The sequence below is a fragment of the Patagioenas fasciata genome, chromosome 3, assembly GCF_037038585.1.
Source record: "Patagioenas fasciata isolate bPatFas1 chromosome 3, bPatFas1.hap1, whole genome shotgun sequence".
Lineage (NCBI taxonomy): Eukaryota > Metazoa > Chordata > Aves > Columbiformes > Columbidae > Patagioenas > Patagioenas fasciata.
The window spans coordinates 23,315,618-23,340,048 of NC_092522.1; the positions used below are offsets into that span (position 1 = coordinate 23,315,618).

Here is a 24,431-nt window from a genome sequence, read left to right on the forward strand (position 1 = left end):
CCAGGGCATTCAGCCTCACTGAAAAACGAGAGTACTTTAAAATGGCTGGTACTTCTCCATATAGACTTACTGCCCTCCCGTGGCTGCCAGGGAGCATCCCTAATGCAGAAACGGGGAGCCCAGGAACTGAGGGAAATGGTAAAGAAAAATAACTACATATTCAACTTAAACCAAAATGCAGTTTGAGTTACAAGGAAGAGGAAGGCAAACCGATTGTGTGATTAACTGGAAGTACCTAGGAAAGCAAGAACAAAGTGGAGAAATTTACTGGTTTAGGAGTAGCAGGGAGACCTCTACATATGTTGTTTTGCAAGGACAGTGGGCCTTGAGCTATTCTGCACCAGTGTCCCATCAGCAAGTGCCATTTACTCAAAGAGACATGGTCCATCTAACTTCATCCAATTGCCCCACAGTGGAGACTTTACTGGTAACTGGTACAAAGAAGGTATGGGAGAGCAGCCACTGCACCGTTTCCCAACTGTGGTAGGCGTGTGCTGCGACCCTGCTATATCTACTAACCCTCACTGGCCCAGCTTCAGCAGCATGTATAAAGCTCTTGCTGAGACACCTCATATTGCAAATGTGTCCTTTTCTCTCCATGATCCAGAAGATGACATTCCTAGCACGGATGGAGTCCTTTCTGAGGGACTTCCCTTAGGAGCCTGAAGTCACATTTTATGAATGAGACCTTGGAGCACCTGATGAGAGCTGCTGTGGAAGCACTGCACAGTTCTGCAAGGAGTGTCCTATTTCTTGTACTTTCTTTATGACTGTGCTGCTGCTTATGTGCTCTCCGTGGGCTGAATGCATCTCCAGTCTTTGATGCACAGTAAACACTTAAAACAACCAAAAAAAAACCAATCGAAACCAAAAGCCACAATGAAGTGGCAGGAGGAAACACAGCAAAAAGCATAAGCAACAGCTGCAGGGTCAGAAGGTGATGATGCCAAACTGGTTGAATTGCACATGCTTCTAACAAAGGCAATAAATGCTGCAAGGAGGCAACATATCTCCCACCAATGAAAAGCTTGGATTTGCATTTTTGTTTGTGGACTTAGCATCAGTCTTACATGTTAGAGGTTGGTATATGCCCAAGCCACATGTGAGACTAGATGCAATGAGACACTCATTTTAAACTGCAAGGGAGGAGTGGGTGTGACAGAGATCATGCCAACTCATGGCACCTCCTGTACAGCTTCAGACTGTTGAGTGACAACCTGCATCAAGACAGGTGTCAGCCCAGCCTACCTGACAGCTGTGCTTTTTCAGGGATGCACATTACCGGGAGTATTGGGATTTCTCCAGAGTGAAAGAGACGGCAGTTCAGCAGAGCACGCAGTAGATTGAAATCAGTGAATGAACATGGCAGACAGACAAATGCTTTGCTCACTCGAGCTGCCAGAACACTGGGTCAGTATCACGTAGCGGCCAACCAGGGAGCAGAGTAAATCCTGCGCTCTCCATTTGCACATCTTAGGCCATGCTAATGTTGTGCAGCATCATGAACAAAATTCCACTTTTATGCACAGGTGAAAATGTCTAATGAGATGAGAAATCACTCAGAATCATTTTAAAATGTGTGTATGTGTGTATATACACACATAAACAGACACAGTGAATATATATATATATTTGTAGTAAATACATATGAACTTTTAAACAATTTAAACCACTCCAGTATATAGATGATATACTCCTATCACTTACCAGGACAATACATTTTGTTACACTGACAGATTCTGCTGCTCAGTTACCTTTTAAATTACAATTTTTATAAGTTACACATAATTGCTCAGTGGAAGGCCAATCTGGCAAGCACAAATCTGCAGCAAACCAGTAGTGATCCTTCAGAATTTGAAGGTACCTCCCCAGTTTCCTTCAAATATCAACTCTGCTTTCACAGAAATATACTGTTTCTAACACCATGCTACAACCCTGTTAAGCCAAGCAGGATTTTTCTTCTAGTACATATAAATATTTCACATCCTCTCTACATCATGCTTGCAAGTGATTGTATTCTGATTTGGCCCCGTAACTGTTTTAGTTAAACAACAAAAACAAACAAACACACAGAACTCTCAAATAAACCTTAAATATCAGCAGATTTTAAAATCTAGTGATTCACATTTCCAAAGGAAATACCTTTTAGAAATAAGTCCAAACATTGTAAATGTAAGAAATGAGGACAGGAAACTAAACAAAGCACAAAAATGACTTGCTTGTCCAAACTGAGACATACACAACTCATAAAAATTTTTTTTAGATCACCAGTGTGATGTCCTTGTTAAATATCAAAGTAGATTAGCTTGTACAAGTCTATTGAAAAAAGGACTATCTTAAAAAAGCATGGTTCAAAGCTTTACCTAAAAAGTATTTTCAGAGATTAAATTCTGCATCTCTCAATGACATTGAATTATTCACAAAACCTTGCATAATGTTACATTTTCAAACACTGACATTGATCAGCTGTCAAAGAAAACACAGCTCCTTTGTGTAATAGACACTGAAATATAAAGAAAAAATCACGGAGCTTGGCTATTTCTAAAAAACTAACTCTCAGAGTAGAAATAAGATTATTTTAAAAGGTGGATAAAACAGTGAGGTTCAGTCAGACCTGTATTTTTTATTGGCAACAAGCACTGTGATTTTTATATATTTTTTTTAAATGAACTCACTTGAGGGGGTGTAAATATTCCTAGCATTAATGATGCCTTACGCAGAGTAATATAACAGAAGATTAAAGTTTGCACTCCCATATTTTGATACAAACTATTATAGGGTATTTCTAAAAAGTCCCTTTGAGAATAAATAGCTATTTTCAAATTTGTAATTTAAAAATAATCTTTAAAAAGTACCAAAAACTAATAAACCAAGTCTCAATCAGTGTAAGAGGACCTCTTCATAAAGAAAAGGTAAATCCTCCTTTGGAGTAGTTACAACAATGTGCAGAAATGAGACCAGAAAAACACACAAGAAGGTACAGGTCAACTGATTTACTGGAGTAGTGCAGTAATTTCCACCTTGTGGTAATTTGAGGATTGTAGTATGGACCCAGAAGATTTCCAAAAAGATACAACGCTGGGAGGACACAGGAAAATGTATGTTTTCCCACGCTGAGGATCTGATGCGCCTGAACAGGCGTCCCTACCTTCATCAGCTGTTAGTGGCAGCGATGGATGCGCTCGGAACCAGAAGCCTGACATTTAAATGTCCCACCACTGACACCCTGTCTAGATCTGTCATGGCTGTGTCTAGGGTCAGAATAAATAGCCATTTGGGGCAATTTCAACAGAAGTTGCGTGCACAGAGGCCAGTTTATGCAGCTCAGCCTCACTTCTTTACGGGTGTACACACTGCTCTCTTCTTGTAATTACAACTTACTCGCGCCACATGTTTGCACAACACTTCAAAACTGTGGAGTGTTAGTAATTCTAAAGTACGGTTAAACTTGAGTGCAGTTCCAGGGCTAGAACACTTCAGCTTCTGGAAGCACAGATCAGACCCTTCACCTCTCCAGTGTCCCACGCTCCATACGGTTTCTGTGCTCACAGCAGCCAGTGTGCACGTGACGTAACACAGAAGTAATGCTCTGACATCAGCAATGAGCCAGGCTTTGCACTGGAATCCAAGAGCCCTGTGAAAAATCTCAGTTCAACATGTAACTATTAGATTTACAGTACACATCATGTAACAGATTTAGTGTTTTCCTTAAAAATATATGGCACGAAGTGTAAAACTTTGACTTATTCCAATTTGTACCATACTTCACAGCAAAGCTTTAAAAAGAATCCTCTAACTCCCACGTCTTCTAAATATACAGCTGGTGGGAGGCCAGAGTGTCCATGAATGGTCGCACAAGGTTGTCTGTTGAGAAGTAGAAGATCAAGCCAAAGGTGATGGAGATGGGAAGAGCAGGTAGTGCTTTCTTAAAAACAGCCAGTAACAAAAGAGTTAAGCATAAGCCCTGCCAGAGAGCATAAAAAACACAAGAAGATATAGTAAGAAGCCAGGAAATATATCTGTCATCAACAAATATACAAATAATAAGCTATATACACTATACAGCAACTGAAGCCTGCCTGAGCTACCAGTGGCGCCAAGTACATTTGTCCACACCTTCACCTTTCGCACAAGTTGGCCAGGTATTTTCTTCAGCAATCTTGAGCACAGCTCTTTGCCAAGAAAGATATATAAACAGCTAGTGCTGACATACAGCTGACCCAGAGAGGTTAATTTATTTACAGATTATTTTACATTTTGTTCTATGCCATTCTGTATGGAAGTACTGATCCAGCAGATAAAAGCACTTAAATCCTGGTGAAGTGCCCAGATAAGGAGTACTTTTAACACCTTCTCAGTTTTCAAGGTCTCTTGGGGTTAAAAAAGGAACAACAAAAAAATCAACTGCTGTTCTTTTGACTGGATTGCTTACTATGATAGATGAATTCTGGTTTTATCTGGATAGCAGGCCAAGATCTGTTGTTTGGGGTTGTTTTTTTGAGCATGTGTGAAACCTTGTGTACATTTTTGGTACACAGTATGGCTAACTGCACTTAGATATGGATTCCTTCTCATTTGAGCCCTTTTTACTTCCTCCATGATGACAAAACTTCTGACACCAGGCTCCAAAAATTTTAACAGCACTGTTAAGAAACAGAATGGGACATTGGGCCTCATGGAGAGAAAAGACTGAGCATCCCCACAGCAAAGAGGCCCTGTGCTGGACCCCAAGATGTGGAAACCAGGTGATCCTATAGACTGCTTTGACCTAGGAGGTAGGAAGGCTACACTCAACACAACTAGTTTCAGTTAGCTCATTTCCAGTTCTCATGCTTTTTGATCCATGATCTTCATAAGTCAAAGTCACTGTCTTTCACTGTCCTTGGGATCTAAGTAGCAAAATAGAGGCCCAAGAAGGATGGGATAATTAATTTTCTTCTACCTTCTGGGTAGTTTCCTTAAGGGTGCTGGTGTAAACAGCAAATTTCTAGTCTTGTTTTCTACCTAGGTGAAAGCTCAACAGTGTGTGGTCATTAGGCCTGGCAGAACCAAGTGCTTTAGCAGTTACAGTATGATTGTCATCTGCTTTTACTGATAATTTCCATGGATATATGTCTCTTTCCTTCCTGTTTTTTTCCACTGCAAACACAAGAACAAGATTGGCTAAATAAGAGGATGAAGGCCTTTCTCCTTAGCAAAAGGGAGTTAACCTTTTCAACTATGCTTGCTAATCAATGTGGAGTTCATAATAAGGACTTTTGTGGCTAACAAAAGGCCCCAGTCTTTGGCACTGAAGCAAATACACAAACACTTCAGCTGTAACTGTTTTTTTCCTCTGGGGCTGTTTCACCTTCACCATCCCCACACTTGGCTCTGCTCCAAGGAATCCTCCCTCCCAGCCCATATCATTCAGCTTCTCCCAGGGCTGCTTAGAGCCTGTCTTTATAGACAGAGGACTGGCCTGGGAAATCCACTGGTGGTTTCTCCTGAACACTCAGTGTGTTACCTGCAGAGATGTAGCAGTGCTCAGTTCTGGCAACACTGCTGTGCTAAACAGGCTATAATGGAGTTTTTAAGAGCTTGCTCACTTACTATAAGAATGGCTACAAAGCAGGCCAGTGTAGTATTCCAGTCTCCACTAGCTGTAGCAGCTGCTTTCCCAACAAGCACACTGTAAAAGATGAAGTCTCCAAGGCCCAGCTTCACACCCCCTGAGAGAAGTGGAAAAAACAAGTGTTACTCCTGCTCCTGTTCAGCTTTCTCACAAACAAATTCTTGTCCCCTGGGGAGCAGGTGAAGTTTCCTGCTTAAATTGTCAAGAGATGTCACTGGAAGCTCAATCCCAGAACAGATACTGCAGCAGCAAGAAGTAATACAGAGTCAGACTCAAGACCATTGTTGCTCAACAAGTCACCACTCTTTGAATTAACTGCAATTAGGCCAAACTGAGTAACAGCATTAACCACAATGAGTAAAAAACATCAGGCACTGCCTCTGACTATGCTGAACACAAGGTATGAAGCCTCTCTTACTTTCCTCCTCCTCGAGCTCCTCGAAAGAAGTGATGGGGCGGGTTGGAACAGGACTCCTCTCTGACATCTGAGAGTCTGTGTGTGAAGGGCTCCTGTGGGTCTCTCTCCCATCCTCAGCTTGGTTCCACAAAAACAGGCCAAGGAAAGCAGACAAATAATAAAAAAAAAACCACACACACCAAAACAGGTAGCTACATTTATAACTTGTTTTAACACATGAAATCCACACTTCTGTGAAGCTTCTCCAGAATGGGTAAGTCCTTTGTTTCTTGAAAGTGTCATCATCATGACCAGTTCAAGCAGAGACATTTAGTGGCTTTAAGTCAGAAGGGGACATGTTCACAGCTTCTTTGGCAGCTACCCAGAAGTTCAACAGCTTGAAGAAGTGAGTACATAGGCAGAACTAAGCATTGCCCAGCACAGGCTAAAATGACAAGTAAAACCAAGTGAACTTCATATGCACCCCTACATTGTTATATCTTTGGGGTGGAGGTGCTCAGGTATTCCCTAACTGGTTGTATGACAAAAAATGGATAACTAAGAGGACTGCCATTTATGAGAAAAATTCTGCCCTGAATCACATTGACACTGGGGCTGGGTGTGCATGTGTAGTTAGTGGCCACATTTAATTGTTCACAGATTTAATTTTTTTTGGCCTGTTAAACACATCTAGCAGAACCCTTGGTAGTGCTTTTGGAAGCAGCCAGTCTGTGATATAGTACTCTATCTGGCAGTTCCTATTTTTCAAAAGTGCTCATACAAATTTTCCAGTCCACGTCAGTCTGACAAGATGCTGCCGCTGCACATGTGAGCTGACTGTGATGTGGGACAGAGCTCCGCAGTGGCATTCTGTATGCCTCAGCATGTAGTTTGCTTCTGCTCTGTGCCCAGTTTCAAAGCAGCATTGTGCCCCTGCCATTTGTTAGTAAGTCAAAGGCTTTATCCTGAAATAAGCAGCATGTTCAGTTATCAAGCCCTAGCATACATTTATTGCTTCAACATGAAAAGGTACTGTCATCTCTGAAGTGCAACAGGACCAGATGGGAAATTCTCCCAACACCACAAGTCAGATGTTATTAAATCACCTTCAAAACTTGCATTTCAAGAAGATAAAAGCAAAGGCACAAAAATTACCACAGGACCAGCTAGAATGTAAACTTGGAACGTATCGGCTACTGTTGAGTAACTGCCCAAACATAAGCCTTATCCAAGGGTAAATGTAAAGATGTTCATTTTCTTTGGCAGAGTAAGCCACATTGCACTTAGAGCTCAGTAAAAGCAGGTCTGTTCTGTGACACTGACCCGGATGCAACACACTGCAATGTACTTAAGTTCACCAGCTCATCGGCATTATATTTATGAGCCAATGTTATTTACCATCTTCAACTATTAAAAATATAAACTAGCCCATTTTCAGCTTTGACTTCAGTACATCTGAAAACGTGTCATGGATAACACTTGTTTGGGGTTTTTTTTTGTTGGTTTGGTTTGTTGTTTTTGTGGGTTTTTTTAAATAAAGGCAGCCTGAATGCTGGAGCTTCCTCCATTGTCTGGTCATCTTTGCTGCCAGTCCTAAAAGCACATTTCAGAACACCACTAAGTTCTGCAACTAATGTAACAACACTGAAAAAAAAAAATGCCTCTGTCAGGATTCAAGGGCTTACATTTTACATTTACTTTCAGTCACAAACACACACATTATTTCCATGGGATAGTGCTCTGTATAGAAGAGTGACATGCAAGCAAACCTGCATCCCACGCCTGTTGACTTGATCTTCTTGCTGCTGTGTCTGGCTTTGCCATTCCAACTGTCCATATCATAGCAGCTAGAAGAAAGAGAGAAAGTAGCTGCATAAAACGTAGGTTACTATAGCTCAGAGGAGCTAAGTAAGCACCTGCCCGTAAAAATATAAACCCTTGCCTCTGTAAATGCTTTTCTAGCACTCACTCTTAGTTGGTTTCCCTAAGCACTTAGAAGGCAAGGTGAGAGGAAATTAGGGCAGTGCATACATTCAGCTTTTAAGAAGGTCCCAGAGCACAAATAGCTAAGAGTCAGTATAATCTTCTCTGTAGGATAAAGAAAGCAAAAATGCAGAACTAGGGTCCTCATCTACTTTGTTTTCTTCCTGGCTACTTGACTCTCCAAAAAATTGCCCAGGAAATTATGCTAGTACAAAAGGTAACCAGAGGTTACCATACACAGCTTACTCCTGTTCTGCTAAAGGTGAAGCACACAAGCAAGGGATATGCTGCAGTTGTCAGAATGCCAGTTTTCTCTCTGCCTATTTGTTTTGGTTCTTTCCTGTCAAAATATTGGCTATTTCTGTTTTGTTTCCAAGAACAACTGAAGGATGCTTGGGGGTTATTCTTGAGGTGGATCCCTAAATTAAAAAGGAATACAAACTATTCTGAAATCAGTGGAAGGGAACTCAAATCAGCTGTTTATGTAAGTGTGCATCAGTCCTCCTATTTTTATAGAAGCTAAACTAAAAAAATAAGCCGAGGCAAACACAGTGCCTGCTTTTCCACTACAAGCTCATCCAAAGTGATGATTTTGCATCTAGAGGGAGCCACAGAACGTGGCCTTCCAGTGGAGACACTGACATTCTGCATAAGAACTTTTTGTTTGGTATTTATTATTTGTTGAATTGCATTCTCTTCTAGAGAAATTCTTGTTTGTTGACTAAAACATGTGAGAGACTTCATTTAGGTTGTCTCAGGTCAGTATAACAATCTCCAGTAAAAGGGAAGTCAGCTTAAGCCAACAGAAGCTCTGCTTAGAACATATAAAAGCATTTATATAACATTAAATGCTTGGGGAGAAAAAAAAAAAAAAATATCAGTCAGGTTGTGGGCATCCTCAGCTTGACACCCAACATTTGGAAATACTCATTCATCTTACAAGTGACATAATGAAAAAGTCACCGAGATCCGTGAAGCACTTGAGTCCAGGTCCCCTGAGTGTTGAGTCGCCTGCCTTCCAACTATCTGAATCTTAAGCACATGTATACCTTTGTGGATAAAGGCACCGGGCACCATCATAGTTAAGCCAAGAAAGCCAGGGAAGAGATGACGGATCTTGTTTGGAGAGTAATACGTGAGTAGAGCCCTTTACAAAGTGAGCAACCACACAATGAACAAGAAAAAAAATATATTCTATGCACTGCCATCCGTACAGCGCAAGAGGGAGCTACAGGAAAAATGGAACCTCATCACATGTTTAAAATGTGCCTGTAAAGTATATGCACGTGAAATAAGTGTATTGAGTGAGCATCTTCTAATCACAGAACTTTGCACACACTACTGTCCACCTAGGACAAGTTCTGGTTTGCAGAACAAAGGAGCATGTTCTGCACTGTATTCACAAAAAGATAAATCTACTTTCGAATATATCAGCTTCACAAGGTAAATGTAGGCTACTTTTACCTAATTAAAGTTGTCCCCATTGTAACCGATAAACAAGGCCTTCTACAAATGGTCTGTTGTAGAACATAAATGTGTGCCAATCTTAGGGCAAGGAAGTAACTGAAATAGTGCTCTTTGGTTTGACACAGAAATAGGTTGTGAGTTTAATCTGGCTAAAAACATTAACATTCTAATCTTACTCACAGGAATATATTAATGCAGGAAAAATGGGCTCGTTTCTCTCCTGTGCAGTTTCTACCAGCATTCTCAGTGGCCCCTTGGGACAGAGAACTGCCATCAGATCTGCAAAGAGAAAAAGGCCAGACAATGTCATCTCCAACTATCATGCATATTTTTCAGTCTTTCTCTTTAAAAAGCTATTCTCCCCTCAAAATTACATCTATCAATATTAACTGGATGATTTCCTGAATGGCAGTTTCTGCCACTTTGCATAATTCTGGCTGTTCTGGTCCCTGAAGATGTTCAGTTAAAATACCATCCCCAAGCCTTAACATAATAATGAGTTTTCATTGTGCTAATCCTATAAAAAGCCTCTTGAGAATACTACATATTTCTTTGAAAGCAGATGGCAGTATTACATCGAGGTGTTAAATTTAACTGGAGAACTGGGGGTGCTTTTTTTACCTTCCACAATCCATCGCTACATACACTGACTCTGTTTCCCATGAATGACGGCTTTTGGTCCAATTCCTCTTTGCTCACCCTCCCTCCTCTACCAGAGCTCCTCACCAACCTCCCAGCTACCTCATTCTGCAGGTTCTCTTGAAACTTGTAACTCATTCCAAAATCCATGATCTCCCGATAACCGTAAACGAAACCTACAAGACTATCAGGTTGCTACTGATAAAAATCCAGCCACCCCTGCCATGTAGTTACATGTGGTTCAGTACTTCCCTGACATGGTGTTCCACTACAAAAGATATGGTAGGAGTACAGTACCTACATGAACAAGTTAGCAAGAGACAAGCCAGGAATCTGCCTCTTTCTAAAGCTGTCAGCACCATAAAGTTGTTTTTTGAATAGCATACACAGTCCTGAGATTGCCTCTCCGTGAGCCACACCTTTGGAGTCACAACCCAGACTTACCATAGATGGAGATTGCACCTAGAATCACCCATGCTGACCATTCAGGTAGATATTTAATGAAAACCAGTGCCATCAGAGCACTGATCATAATGAGATATGCTTGCTGGAGCTGCAAGGGACCTTTCCAGTGGATGCAAATCATTCCAACAGCTCCAAAATTCCAGATGACTAAGATCAGAGTGGGGTAATCCATGGCCACATTGTATGTCTTCAATACTTCACTGGAATACAAGAAAACTTAGCTGAGCAATAAAAGCAACTGACACGCAAAGCATCCCACTAGCTGCAGTTAAACAAGCAAACCTCCTACTACACCAGGAGGAAGCAGGATAGGAGCAGCTCCCATCATGAAAAGGGAACCTGCCTTGTGGCCAAATTGCTGCTCTTAGCTCTCTGTTCCTCCTGCAGGAGCTGGACCTGCTGTGTGTGCAGACAATCACCACGCTGCCAGAGTCCTGAGGTTGACAGCAATGCTCAGGGTTTGAGCAGGCAGGATTTCAAGTCTTAACACAGGCCTGTGGCTACATGACCATCTGCAGCAAAGATGTCATCTGAGTCATCCCACTGGGTACATGATGCTCACAGTTAATAATGTAAAGTTTTAACAAGATCACCTGCAAGTTAAAAGCTTGGTTCTACCTGAGCTGGGAGCTAAGGGAATGAGCTTGAAGCAATGAAGTCTGAGAAAAAGGAAGACAAATCAGACAACCAGCCCAGCACATAAACTGTCTTTCTACTTGCTTCTCAACATATAATTCAGGGCCTATGTACCACAAGGTTCTGCCTGTTCACTTCATTGCATCACAGTGATTTTTGTAGACTAGGCACTGTAAAATTGGTCATTGCCTATTAAAGACCTTATTTTCATTTTTTTTTTTTAAAAAGCTCTCTCATTCTAAGAATTCTTAAACCTCCGTTTGTAGAACAGGAGACATTCCTTTCCTTGTTCAAATTGAGAATTTTCTGTGAAGAGGTGAAGGAGCCCTGAACTGCCAGGTTACCTGCACCATTCCCACTTACCCAAGATATATGTAGGTAAAGAGGAAGAGCAGCATCAAAGAGGACAGGATCAGCCAGCCATGGATGAACTATCAAGAGCAAGAAAAGACAGTGATTGAAGGGGCTGTTCCCCCTCACACAGGTCACAGTGCTGCGTGCACTACTGACAGAGCTTCCTATTGTCCAACAACCTCCTTCTGCACTCCTCCTCCAGTTTGCAAAGATGCTGCCCTCCCCACTACTAGTGAGGGAGGAAGAAACAACTAGTTGGCCCTAGTTCTCTGAAACCCCTTAGTTTTATATTGGATCCCTTGGTGTTTGTTTGTTTGTGTTGGCTTGTTTTGTTTTGTTTTTTTCAGTCTCTTTCCATTTCCATGGGTATCTGTTCTGGCTCCTAGCTTCTCTGCTTGGTGGGGAGGAGGGCTTTGCCCAAGGCTGTACAATAAATCCATCTCAGGGCTAAGTTTAAAAAGCAGCACTGGCCAGTGCTCAAATGCTGTGCTGGTACCACATATAACAACTCCCTGGGCACCACAAAACATGAATGTGCCTTTCCCTCCAAGTCTTGTTCCCTTCAGCCAGAGCTTCCACAGACAGAACACCACCAGTTTCCACAAAGCTTGTCTGAAACTTAAGAGAAGGCACTTGGAGTAAATGGTACAACTTAGTCTGTAAGTACAAACAGCAAGACTTTTTGATCAGATGGAGAAGACTCAGGCCTGACTAACACAAAGTAGCAGGCCTCGTTTTTAAGAGCCTGCCACTACGGGCAAAATAACAGCAAAGCACATCCAGGGGCATAGCTCTGCCATCACTGACAAAGGTTCTGTACATTGTGATTCTTGCTGTGACTAAGATGTGGACTAGCCAGTGCAGTGCCTATATTTCTCACTGACACACCAGCCCCACCTGAACTCAAGTTCACCGCATATAGTAGAAAAAGCTCTAGCATGAACACTTTACCTTGTAGCAGCGGTATTTATAGAGCAGGACTAGGAACACTGTCATTACAACGATGACACTGATCATTATGATGGTGTTCAACACAGAGTTCAAGAGACGCTGGCCCACAGACGGGGTATCCTCAGTGAAAGGTGTGTAGATCCTGCAGCATAAAGCAAAAGCCATATAAAGTATATATATTCTCTTATAACTAACTGCTCCAAGATAAAACCAGACCTCTGTGTGTGGGGGAAAGAAAGGAAGGTATGACTGCCAAGGACAGCAAACATGAGATGTAGCCACTGAAGGGGCTGGGCTTCAGTTAATTATCAACTAAAGATTAGGGCTCTCTATCAAAAGCACATTCCTACAGAGAAGCTGTGGCTGGCAGAGCTCTAAACAAAAAGACCTAGAGTATAAATGACTTCATCTAAGTTTAGTAACTTCTGTCCAGGCCATGAATTTTTATTGCATGCTATGGATCATCTCCATGATAATTATGAGGATACATCACAGGTGCTGTCCTGCAAAGGGGGGACCCTTTATTTCCACACTTGGTAGGAGAGTCTTGGACTTTTTTATCCCTTCTCATCAGCATTCACATCCTCCTCCAGGTCCTGCTTTTGGTTCCATTCAAGAGACCAGAGTCTCCGTTTCTCCTCCCGATGCGCAAAGGACAGTTAGAGCCCCAGCAGTGCTCCCTGGCACAGTCAGCAAGAGCTGGATGGAACTATGTATCTTTACCATGAGTCTTTAGGAACCAGAAACACCATCAGGAAATGAAACACTCATCCAAATGAACATGCTATTCCCTGACTGCTGCAAGCGAGTGAGAGAACAGATCAGTTCAGCCTGAGCCTTTTATGATGCAGTATGAAGCAAATTCATTATATGCTGCTCACAGGCTTTGCTTAGAGCACCTTAATGACAGTGGTGCTAACAAAGCAGTATAATGCAGGTATGGAAAAACTTACACAGATAGGCACAGCATAATTTAGAAAGATCTCTGTATGTTTACACGGCCACCTTCAGCAGTGCAAAGGTTCTCCCAACCTGCCAAGGGAGCACTCTGTGTACACAGACACGTGTGCGTGGAACGTATGTGTAAAGCTAGGGAGCCCACGTACTCAGAGGCTGGTTTGAAGACCTCACTTACAGCTGCCCGTTTTTCTCCGTATAGAAGCGCACTGACTTTATGGTGGCGACGACAACAATCATACAAAGGGTGACAGGCACAAAGAGCATGATTACATGCTTTGCTCCATATTTCAGAGTCAGTTCCTCCTCTTCATTTTCCAAGGCACCTTCTCTCACTGGAACACTCGAGTCAGATGTTTCCCCATCAGCGATATTGTTAGGGCTACGGCTGCTACCTGTTCGCCTCTTCTGAAAAAAAATGTTAGCAAGCATATGAAGACACTTCTTTGTGTTCAAAACTTCATTCCATCATACTTCAACTTGTTCCTAATTGGAAGATACCAAAAGGCAATTTGAAATTCCATTACAAACAGGTCACAATCAAGCTTTTAAACCAAAACCGTTAATATTTAAGGGCCTCTTCAAATGCAAATATATAGATGGACACATGCATACGAAGGGCAAGCTGCACAGAACTGAGACAGAAGAAATATCATCTGAGATGGCATAAGCCTGATCAGTTTCTCCTCCCACAGCGCTTTATCCCACTGCTTTGCATTTGCTGCATTTGACCAGAGCAGACAAAGGGTTTCTGGCAAGACAAGAAGGCTGAAAAGGATATCCTGCTGCTTTGCATTTGCTGCATTTGACCAGAGCAGACAAAGGGTTTCTGGCAAGACAAGAAGGCTGAAAAGGATATCCTGCAAGAGTCATATGTGCATCAGGTGCTGATTCAAAGCCTGTCTCTTTACCAAAAGGAAGGAAAAGGGAGAAATATAGATGGAGATAAAAAGGAGGGAAGAGTAACAGTGGAAGAAATAGGAATAGGCACTGCTGCTGCTGGCAGAGAGACTGACACCAGAGAAACAGCACTAGCCAAAGCCAGTCATAGAAGCCAGTCTGCTGGAAGGAATGGAAGGGCAGCAGGATTACATCAGTCACCACATCCCATTTTGTCACTCTCCAGGAAGGACACACACCTACCCTGTGTGCCTGCGCTTCCCCTGCCTGCGAGGCTTGCAGGCCATCCTGGTAGGAGGGGACTGGAGGGCTCTCCGCAGACATCAGGGATGTTCTCTCATTGCAGGGCTCCTCCTCGCTGTCCGAGTTGTTCATGAATGTGATCATCGTGGCTGTCCTAGGGAGCACTGGGAAGGCCACCGCCAAGCACTACTGAAGGCTGTGGGGACAAGCAGAGCGAGAGGAAAGAGAAACAGTGAACATCACAATGCAAACAACTGGAAGTCTGAAGAGGAGGCACAATTTCAGCAGAAAGGCTACAGCACACTATATAACTGTCTCCTCCTAACAGCCGATTTAGGAATGACAATCCATTCAGCTAAACTCACTGTGACTTTTGCCATCAGGGAGAACAGCAAAATGCAGCACTGAAGCAACTTAATCCTTTTTCTTTGCTGCTTCTATTTTCCCTCTCCCATTAGTACACCTTGACTTTCACAAAGCAGGTTTCTCAGTGCATAGTTTTTGTTTTGCACGGGCCAAACTAAGCTTCACCTCAAATGTTGGCTGCTAGAAAGCTAAGACAGCGCGGCTCTTACACAAAACCCCTGCAAGCATCAGCAGTTAGCGGAAGTTTCTTAGTAACCCGGAGCCTTGGCTTAAATAGGCCGCTAACCAGGCATAACGTGCTGTGTTGCCTGTTACAACTGCTTATTAACCAGATGAATTTTATTAGCAGTTCTTCTGTTTGCCCATGGACAGGGAGAGGTTTGTGTAGAAAGGGAAAGACCTGTCTTCTCAGGCGAGCTACATTTATTTTTTTTCCTTTTGTTGCCTTGTGATTAAAAGCAAAACTACTTGAATTATGCAAAAACTTAGAATATAAAAGTGGGGGCTAGAAACATTTGGCCTCTTTCCACCTACTGCTGTGCAGCAAAGCAGCACAGTGCAGAAAGGAAAGGAACAGCTCTTCTTTCTAGACACCAGAGAAGCAAGGTACACTGCCCTGGATACCATAGAATAGCCTTAAAGCTGGGATTTCAGAAAGCTCTAAAAGCAGGTAATAGGAAAATTCCTTTTAGCATTTATTAACTCTGCTTAAAAAAGCAACTGCAGTAAATAAGGATAATTCAGTCACCTTCTGATTTTCAGCCACCTGTCCATAAGCAAAACCAGATCTCTAATGCACAGTAAAGCTGTAGTATCTACAAGAACACCTCTCCTCTGCAGTATTTTACCAAAGCCAGTGTGTCTCAGGAAATAAATCCAGCTCAGAAGAGGAAGCTGAAGAAGCCATGTGACTTGGACACAGTCACTTCAATCTGAGTCATGCATTGGCAGCCCAACTAGTACGCTGTGCTGTCCACCAACCAGCTTGAGAGGTCAGAGTGGGTACTTTAAAGATCTGACAGATATTCTTGCTTCTCACTAAAGAAATTGAAATTCTTAATGGAAGAAGGAAAGAGGGAGGAGTGAAAGATTCCCCTTTCTTTCACAACCTCCTCAACACATCTAGCACCTTCAAGAAATTTTAAAATGTCAACTCAAGCTAAACATTTTTCAGATGACTGCTCCTCCCCTGCCTTTTCTTCAAGCTTTTTCATATCATTTTGTTCCTCTTTTTGTGATAAAAGTGGTACAGTTACAGGAGAAAAATGCATGGACAGCCCTCAAGCTGGGCCTGTCAGCTTCACAGTAATATTGTGTTCTTACTACGTGAGTTTCCTAACACCTGCACCTGTGTGCTTATTTCTTACAGAGCCTAAAATCTCCACTCCAAGTGCTTAACACACTCTTCCGCCTGGACATGTGAGAGCTCACAATTTACAGCTGAGAGCCTAGATTCTGGTTCAGTTATAGGATTTAGGCATTTAAAGAAGTCAGGTACATAAAGTCATTCAATCATGACATACTTCTGGATCTGTGAACAGGCTAAGTTATGCATGCCACGGGATCTGTGACCCAATGGGTTAAACAGCTCTCAAAACCTTCTGCCCATGTGAGAGACCAGGGGAGAAATAAATATTTACTCTCTAATAGTTTGGCACTAATATTTTAGGTTTTAACAAACCAATTAAAATATTAAAGAACTTTTTCTCCCAGTATTCAAGAAACTGCCACACATTTTTTGCTGCAGAATAGAGCAGTTCTGCAGAGGATTTAGAGGGGACAGCCAGTTAGCCTACTTTCAACACCCTAGTTGTGCCCACTGGAGGAGTTAAACCAAGAGCAAAAACACAGTGCTAATTACTAACCTTCACAATTACATGGAAAAAGAATTCCGTGTTGTATTACATCTGTTTTTAAGCTGGACATTTTCTGCTATTCTCCTTCAAAACGGATGTGGACAAATGCAAAGATGTGACAATACTTCTGGTCAGCAAGCAGACTCAAACCTGAACACAGCTTTACTGTCCCTTGTTTACAAGGCTTTAGTTTCACTGAAATCTGACACAAACAGACCCTAGCATATCTGGGATTCTACAGGAGCTCCTGTGGCAACCAACCTTCAACAAATCCACAGACGTTATACTTGCAGCTGCCTTAAACTGACCTAAATGTGTGGTCCTGCCAAAGGGCTTGTCCCACCACCCCCAGCCTCTCTGAAGCCAACACCAGGTGCTCATCAGCTGCCTAGCTCTTTCGAAAAGACAACAGGCACTTGTTTTCCTTTGCTGTCACAGAGCCAGGTTTGAGCAGGACCAGCTCCCAGGCTGGCTATGCGAGCAGCCCCAGTGTCCACAGGAGGGAAAGGGAGCACTGGGCCATCCCCCTTACAGAAGGGTCAAGTCCTAGGGTGGCAAGGCCCCTGCTCGCTCCCAGACAAGACCTCCCTCACCTCAGGTCTGCAACACCTATGGCAGTGCGGGTCTGAGCCAGGCAGAGGTCTTTGACATACAGTTTACAGAGGGAGGACCGCTGGTCCCCTCTCTCTGCCCCACAGAGTTTGTCTAATGCCACTATTGATTGATCAGAGCTGCACTTTGAACTGTCACCAGCCTGTCCTTGAGGGGAGGAAGGACCAGCTTGGTCACTCATGCCCACATACCCAGTACATCAGCCTTTGGGCTGAGCAGGGGCAAAGAAGAGAAAGCCTCTGCCCTGGGTACTTGCTTGCCAAACAGAGAGGAAGCCACACAGCACCAGGCAAGCAAGAAAGAGGTCTTATAAAGCCACACTGTCTTCTGATATCATTTCACTGCTTAAACTAAAGGAAGGGGCCTTGCAGAGATGATTTCTGCCTCCCAAGGACACTGGATACCCCGTAACAGAAAGCACAGGAACCTTCTTTCCTATTTGTGCACAACACCAAATATATCAATGCATACTGATTGTGTTTTCCTAGGCTGGGCTGAAAAGGGGGAAGGACAGTTCAGAAGATAAAAGCACAGAGAGCTCAGATGAGCATGCTTCCTTTCTGGCTATAGCAACAGGAGGAGCTTTTGGGCTGGAAGGAAACATAAGCTCTGTCTATATTCACAGAAAGTTATAAAGCATGGTCTAGCAAATACAGTAAACAAAGAAATCGAAAAAATGTGTCAGACCATTATCAAACTGACCCAGTAGGCTTGCAGGGTATCGGGAAAAGTTCTCTTTGCCCATAGATGGATCCAAACCATTAGGTCTCATTCAAAAAAAAAAAAAAAAAAAAAAAATCACACAATGTAAGAGCCAAAAGACCAAACCCTCAAAACTGTACAGCAAAAATGAAAGGAGACAAATCTAGGTCAGTAGTAAATGCTTATAGTGGGGCAGCAGAGGTGGGAATACAACTCCTGCTTTATATCAGTCTCACAAAGGCCACAGGAGAGCAGATGTCCAGATGACCGTCGTGCAAGTGACCTCTTTCCTCAACAGATTAATGGATTTTTATAAAACTGGGCCATTTCACACTAACATTAGGATCTAGCCTTGGTTTGCCTTTTAATTTCATGCTGCAACATCACTGTGCTACAAACACAGCTAAATCCTTTGCTTTGCATTTCATCCATCACAAATAATACCAGTAAAATATACAGTATAGAACAGCTGCTATAGGCTGGCAGAATACTTAATAATCCACTTAAGAGTTAGAATTCCTGCTCATACATACTGTTCTCTTAGATGGCAATTAGATGAAGACAATCTGTCTTCATTTTCTATATTTAGACCAAGAAAAAGCTTTGGGCTGACACTGACAGCCTGATGTTCTCCTAAGTTTCAGCTGTAACAACCACTGCTGTTGGTAAATACAGAGACAACGAAAAAACTTTAGGAAATTCTAAGTGATGGAGCCAAAAAGATTTCCAGGCTCTTGCCAATAAAGCCAAAATGTGCATGCTGCTAAAATGACAGAGGACTTGGAACACACCATCTCAGCAGTTAAAAAGAAATTTGCAAATGCCATTCACTTTCAGCCCCAGAACACAAAAATAACGAAAGACAAGATACTACAGGAATTTGTAGAGTTTTGTAGTCCTCTTTCTCCGTTTTAGGGCACACCAACACAGCTGAACTAGCACTGCTTTCTTCTGTCCCACAAGAAAGGCACAATACAGAGCCCCAAAGGGTTATTTTCCTGGCAGAGCTGAAATCCAACCCCCCTCAAAAGCATCAGAAGGATTATTTTGCCAGCATTAAGCCCAAATACTCTAGCAGCCAACTCCTTATCAAATACTCTAGCGGTCAACTCCTTATCACAGCATAAAGGTGCCACAGCCCTGCAGACCTACTTACACCAGGGAAACCTCAAAGCTAGGGTCAGACCCCACACACAGGAGCAGCTACTTGCAGTGGTCCTAACGCTGCCAGGAGCATCTGCACCAGCAGGGGCTGGAGGTGACACACCAGGGACACCCAAGGACACCTGTGTCAGGGCTGGGTTCCCATCTCCTACCCAAGCACCCAGGGCAGCCAGCCAGGGGGGTGCGGAGCCATGGAGGCCCCGCTGTCCCCACTCCCAGCAGGACACAGGTGTACACAGCAGGGCTAGGTCACCTTCCCTGTCTGTCCAAGCGCACACCCAGCCCGGCCACATGCACAGCAGCTGGCGGAGAGAAAGAGAACAGGCACTAAAGAAAAAAAAAAGAACAAAAAACCCAACAATCCTGCCTGCCAGAGACTTTGCAGGAGGCCGAAGGAGACCTTGCGCCCATGCGGACATTCTCCCCAGTTGGCCTAAGGTTTAAAAGTCAGGGTTCCACGGAACTGCGGGCAGCGTTTCCAAATGAAATCCTGGGCTATGGGCAGAAACCACTGCCCAGGAGAAACACATATACGTGTATTTTACCTATACATACACATATAAAATATATATACACGTAATAGGCACCTATATAGAAATATATTTGTATATTGGCATATCTATGTCTAGATAGCTATATGTCTATATATATACCGATGTAAACTTTCACCGGAACGAGCCCGCAAGGCTGCCGGACCTCCTTCCTCCCCCACCTCTGCCCCGGGCCCCAGCGTGCAGCGGAAGGGCTTCGCACGGCTCCAACAGCGCGGCGCCCCGAGACCCCGCCGGTCAGACCCCGTCCCGTCGGCAGCCGGAGGGCAGCCAGAGCCCGCAGCCCGGCAGGGACACGGACGGAGCCCAGGCCGGGACACCCTGCGCGGCCGCCGGTGTTTACCTGCTCCCCGCTCGGCACAGGCTCCCCTCCGTGCCCATTGGCTCCGGCACGCTGTGGCCCCAATGCTGGCCGAGGGAAACGAGCACGCCCACCGATTCGCCGCAGCGGCTGTCACTCGGTGGGTGTCGTCTCCTAGTGGCCACTCTTCTCCAATGGGAGAGAATGGTGAGAAGAAGGCGGGCCAATAGGGAGGCGGTTCTCGCCGCCGCCTCTCTCCCGCGGTGAGGCGGCCTGTCAGGCGGTGGCTGGGCCGCCATAGTGGGGCGGGCGTGAGCGGTGCGGTGGGTCAGTAGGTCTCCGGGGGTAGGCGGCCTCGCCGCGGGTAGCGGCAGCGCCTGGGAGGAGCTGTGGCTCCCGGAGCTGGGCGGCGGTGTCAGGTGTGGGCTTCTCCCTCAACGAAGGAAGGGCGGCTCCGCTCGGCCGCGGGCCCGTCCTGCCGGCTGCCGTTAAGCGCCCGGGCGCTGCGGGACGGGCTGTGTGGGGCCCGGTGACAGGAGGGACCTGGTAAAACACTCTCAGCTTCTCCTAGAGCTTAATGGCTGCGGCCTCACAGCTGGACGCGGGACACTTACGATGCCGGGGAAAGGCAGTTTTAGAGTAATTGCTTGAAGATGTCTGGCTTTACACCCGTAACTTAGGTTATTACAGACCCTGTAGCTAGCCAAGCCACCGGCGTTTTTTAAGGCATTTAAATGTTTATCAACGTCCTTCAGTAATGGGAAGGCAATGAGAGTGTGCAAATCCTGACTGAAATAAAAAGGTAAGGGCGAAGAGTGGAGGAGTAAATAGGGAAACTAGGGGAGATGGCCAAAGAATGGTTCTTTTGGAGTTGTGCCTGACCTCTGCCCAGTTCATGGATAAGAAGGATGAATAAAGGAAAATTACAAACATTTTCACATTATTTGCTATGGGTGTGGGAAATTTGTATTTTCTAGGTGTCTTTTTGTTTAAAATTAAAAGAATCTAGCAAGACAGTAAACAAGAGAATTCTGTAGACAAGTGAAGCTGTCTTGTCAGCACACAAACTGTTGCCGTGCCTCTGTTGTTCCCATTGCTTTATCAAGCAACGGTCAAGTGAAATGAAGTTTGTTGCAGCTCTGTAGCACTTGCTCATCATCTGTGGGGGCAGAGGCACAGACTGGAGTCATGATAAATTAACTCTGCCGCTGCTTCAGAAGGATCTCAGGCACAGAGACAGGAAGTATTGGCAGCAGAGATTTACCTTCCTTGTTGCTTTGTGTCATCTGTGATGATCTTGCATACAGACAAAGTGAAGAGTAAAACAGCGATGAGGGAGATGCAAGGCAAAATAAGTTAATTTCTCCTCTGTGTATCATTGGAAAAAAATGGAATATTCTGCAGATACCAAATTCAGGTTGGCCATCACATTATTTTCCTTGAATGTTCTGTGCAATACTAGTGACAAGTGATACACCTCCCTTATCCCTGTAGTCTTTATTTTGAGCCACTTTGCACACAGAAGTAAGTTACATGTAAAATTCTTCAGAGCTCCAGACAGCTGCCTATCAAAGCATGGCCAGCTGTCCTTTGCCAAAGTAAAATCAGTCTAGGAAAATGGATAAACTGTGTGTTTGGCTGTGTTCATCACTAGCAGAGCATCAGAGCTCTGTGTAACAGGTTTCTCTCAAAGGCTGTGTCTGTCCTTGGTCTGTGCGCTAAGCTGTTGAGTTTCTTTTCACTGGACTCTTGATCCAGCTGGAGTTTATTTTAAATCGAAATTTCTCTGATTAATTGAATGCTTTGCACATTGTACACTCAGCTGCTTGTTAAATTTGTTTAATATTAGGAGAAGGAGCGATTTTGGTTGCATTTAGGTTTTCCACAACTGAGAACAGTTTCATACCCCTTTAGTTTATGTGGGGCTTACGTATCTGACACAGATTTGGGATAATGGTAAAAATATTTATCTGTTTTAAAATATTTTACATCTTCAAAGCCAAAGCATTGACAGTCTGAACTGCACTGCTCTTCACCTCACTGGCAGTCGGCCAGTCCTTCTGAGCCTGCCTAGAGTTCTCATGGAGCCGGCAACAGGCACGTTCCAGTGAACACCCTGGCCTGCCATAAATCTGTGCAATAACAGGTAAGTTGTTCTTAGACCCATTAAAGTTTCTGGGGCTGCGTGCAGATTTCATCCATATAGAGTGATTTGAGTTAGAAGCGAAAGTGTTTTCTTATAGGTGAATTTTCTTCATTTTTCACTAACACCTGTCAGTGTCTCCCTTGTTCTTTTCTCCCTCACCTCCCTCTGTTTCTACCATATAATAGACACAGCATTCTTTGGTAATTAATGCTTTTTCTTGTCCACTCTTCCTTTTTTACACTATTTTTCCAAATTCTAGGTTCATTTCACTGCCCTTCCTCTGGCTAGTTCCAGTCAGCATCATATCTGTTTTTACCTTTATCTTGGTGGATACATAGGACTTGGAAACAATTTGATTGTATTACCAAGGCCACATACCTCAGAATTCTGATGCAGGTTCCCCTTTTCCTCCAAATCATTACATTTGAAATAATAATACCGAGGGGTTTTCATTTGCTTTCTGCTTTTTTAATCTCTTAGGACATTTGAATTGTTAACACCTATTTTGCTATGTTTTTCCCTCAAATATCAAAGAGATAAGTGTTTTGTTTTGTTCTCCATTTCCTTTTCAAATGAAAACTGAAACTTCTATGCAATCCCAAGCCCCCTGAAATCAAGGCATGTTCACCTGAGCTAGGCAGCCTCTTACTAAACAAGATCTCTCTGATTCAACAGGAGGTGACAGATAACCCATTCATCATGGCCATGTGGATTTTAGAAGCTGTAAATACCACCTAAAGGTTGACTGAACACCATGCTCATCATCAGGCTGCAAGGCAAAAGAGATGAGTCAGGCCTTGTCCCATCCTTATTAAAAGCCTTCTTCCTTAACTGCTGGGTGAGCTTTGTCTCCTTATAGGGGCTGAAGGGATGGGAACTGATTTTACAAGCCCAGTTGACTTCTCAGCAGCTTTAGAAGCTAAACTTGCAGCTTTTTTTTCTCTCTTAGAAATACTGCTCTTCAGTATGAAGGGCTCTGGGAGAAGATTACATTAACATGAACTACACAGGTGTCCATTCAGGTCTCTGATCTGAAATTTAGAGACAAATTAATTCCTTGCTGCTTTCCATGTTCTCACTGGATCTTCCCTTTTGCTCTCATGCTGTTGGACAAGCGCAGAGAGGTCTTGTGCAACCTAACAAAGTGTGTAAGGAAAAATTACATGTACTTACATTACAACCTTCATGAAAGCACAAGAACTGGCGGCACTGGGGTTATGGGTATGTGAAGCCCAGCTGTCTTTCTGAGAATTGGTATTCTGCTTGCATCCTTTGTAGTTTTCAGAGGCAAAAATCTAGCTTAACTCTGGATGTTCCACTCTGTACCCTAAAGTGGGTAATAGGAAGACAAAGAGTCGTTTCAGTACCTCCTTCCTTGAGAGTTACAACCACAGAACTTTCAATCCTTTCACAAATATTTTTTTCATAGCTGCATCACATGTGAAGCATCTGACCTGAGAGCACGTTAAAAGACATTTTGATCAAAGCCTCACACTGTATTCCTGTGGCCATCAAAAATATTTTCTGCCTTCTTTTTTTCTCTTTAAACAGATCTGTGAAGTCATTTCCTTGAAAGATCTCTCAGAGATAATGTAATGTATGCCTGTTCGTAGGAAAATCATGTGACAAACCACATTGCCGCTTTTTGGGAGATGAGTGTTTCTCACCAGAAACAATTGTTGCCAGGCTGGTGGTTGTTCTGAAGTAAATAAGTACATTCTGTGGGACTGCCCTAATGTTCTTCATTTTAGTACTTGGACATTTGCAGTAGGAAATCTCGGGGAGATTTTGGTCATAAACTGTTAGAATCTTCCAAATATCCAAGGAACCGTGGCTGTTTTATTTCAGGAGGTATAAATAATACCCGGAAATAGGGCTACTGACACAAATTCAAACACTGAGATGCTCCCTTGGCTTTCAAATGGAAACAGACACACTACCATCTGTCAAAATAATATGAAAACTTCTTATGCTTACACAGAAGATACGAATAGGGTCAGGCCTATAGCTGAGGTTTTATGCTAGAATAGGGTGTAGGGTTCCCGAGATTCTTGTTCAGTTTATTGCATTCTGTAAATTCACAGTCCCTCAAAGAAAGGTAATTACTCAATACCAAAGTAAACATTT

The 24,431-nt window shown here is 43.4% G+C and overlaps 1 protein-coding gene and 1 long non-coding RNA gene across 3 annotated transcripts in view; one reads left to right on the forward strand and one right to left on the reverse strand.

The window, feature by feature from the left end:
- Positions 1 to 24,028, forward strand: part of LOC136099356 (uncharacterized) — a 35,287-nt gene extending 11,259 nt beyond the window's left edge. The window contains exons 4-5 of one of the 2 annotated variants that reach the window (XR_011738177.1): positions 22,158 to 22,304; positions 22,980 to 24,028. This is a non-coding gene — a long non-coding RNA (uncharacterized lncRNA). Of the gene's footprint in view, positions 1 to 607; positions 7,443 to 22,157; positions 22,305 to 22,979 lie in introns of those variants that run through there. The other variant, XR_010651076.2, reaches the window with a different exon arrangement.
- On the reverse strand, positions 1,566 to 20,304 carry PSEN2 (presenilin 2). Its single transcript, XM_065833443.2, has 11 exons — positions 20,201 to 20,304; positions 14,607 to 14,802; positions 13,642 to 13,871; positions 12,507 to 12,648; positions 11,565 to 11,632; positions 10,545 to 10,765; positions 9,642 to 9,740; positions 7,781 to 7,858; positions 6,033 to 6,149; positions 5,593 to 5,711; positions 1,566 to 3,964 (listed from the first exon to the last, which is right to left on the reverse strand). The coding sequence occupies exons 2-11, from the start codon at positions 14,748 to 14,750 to the stop codon at positions 3,809 to 3,811; spliced, it is 1,374 nt and encodes a 457-aa protein (XP_065689515.1). The 5' UTR covers positions 14,751 to 14,802; positions 20,201 to 20,304; the 3' UTR covers positions 1,566 to 3,808.
- Positions 24,029 to 24,431: the final 403 nt, after the last annotated feature.

Bases quoted from the DNA above. Each gene is read 5' to 3' on its own strand.
- PSEN2 (XM_065833443.2), bottom strand. From the start codon at position 14,750: ATGATCACATTCATGAACAACTCGGACAGCGAGGAGGAGCCCTGCAAT. The intron at 9,741-10,544 runs GTAAGTCTGGGT...TTCTCTTTGCAG, and splicing joins AGGTGCAATCTCCATCTATG to ATCTGATGGCAGTTCTCTGT. The intron at 7,859-9,641 runs GTGAGTAAGATT...TCTTTCTTCTAG, and splicing joins TCCTGCATTAATATATTCCT to CTGCTATGATATGGACAGTT.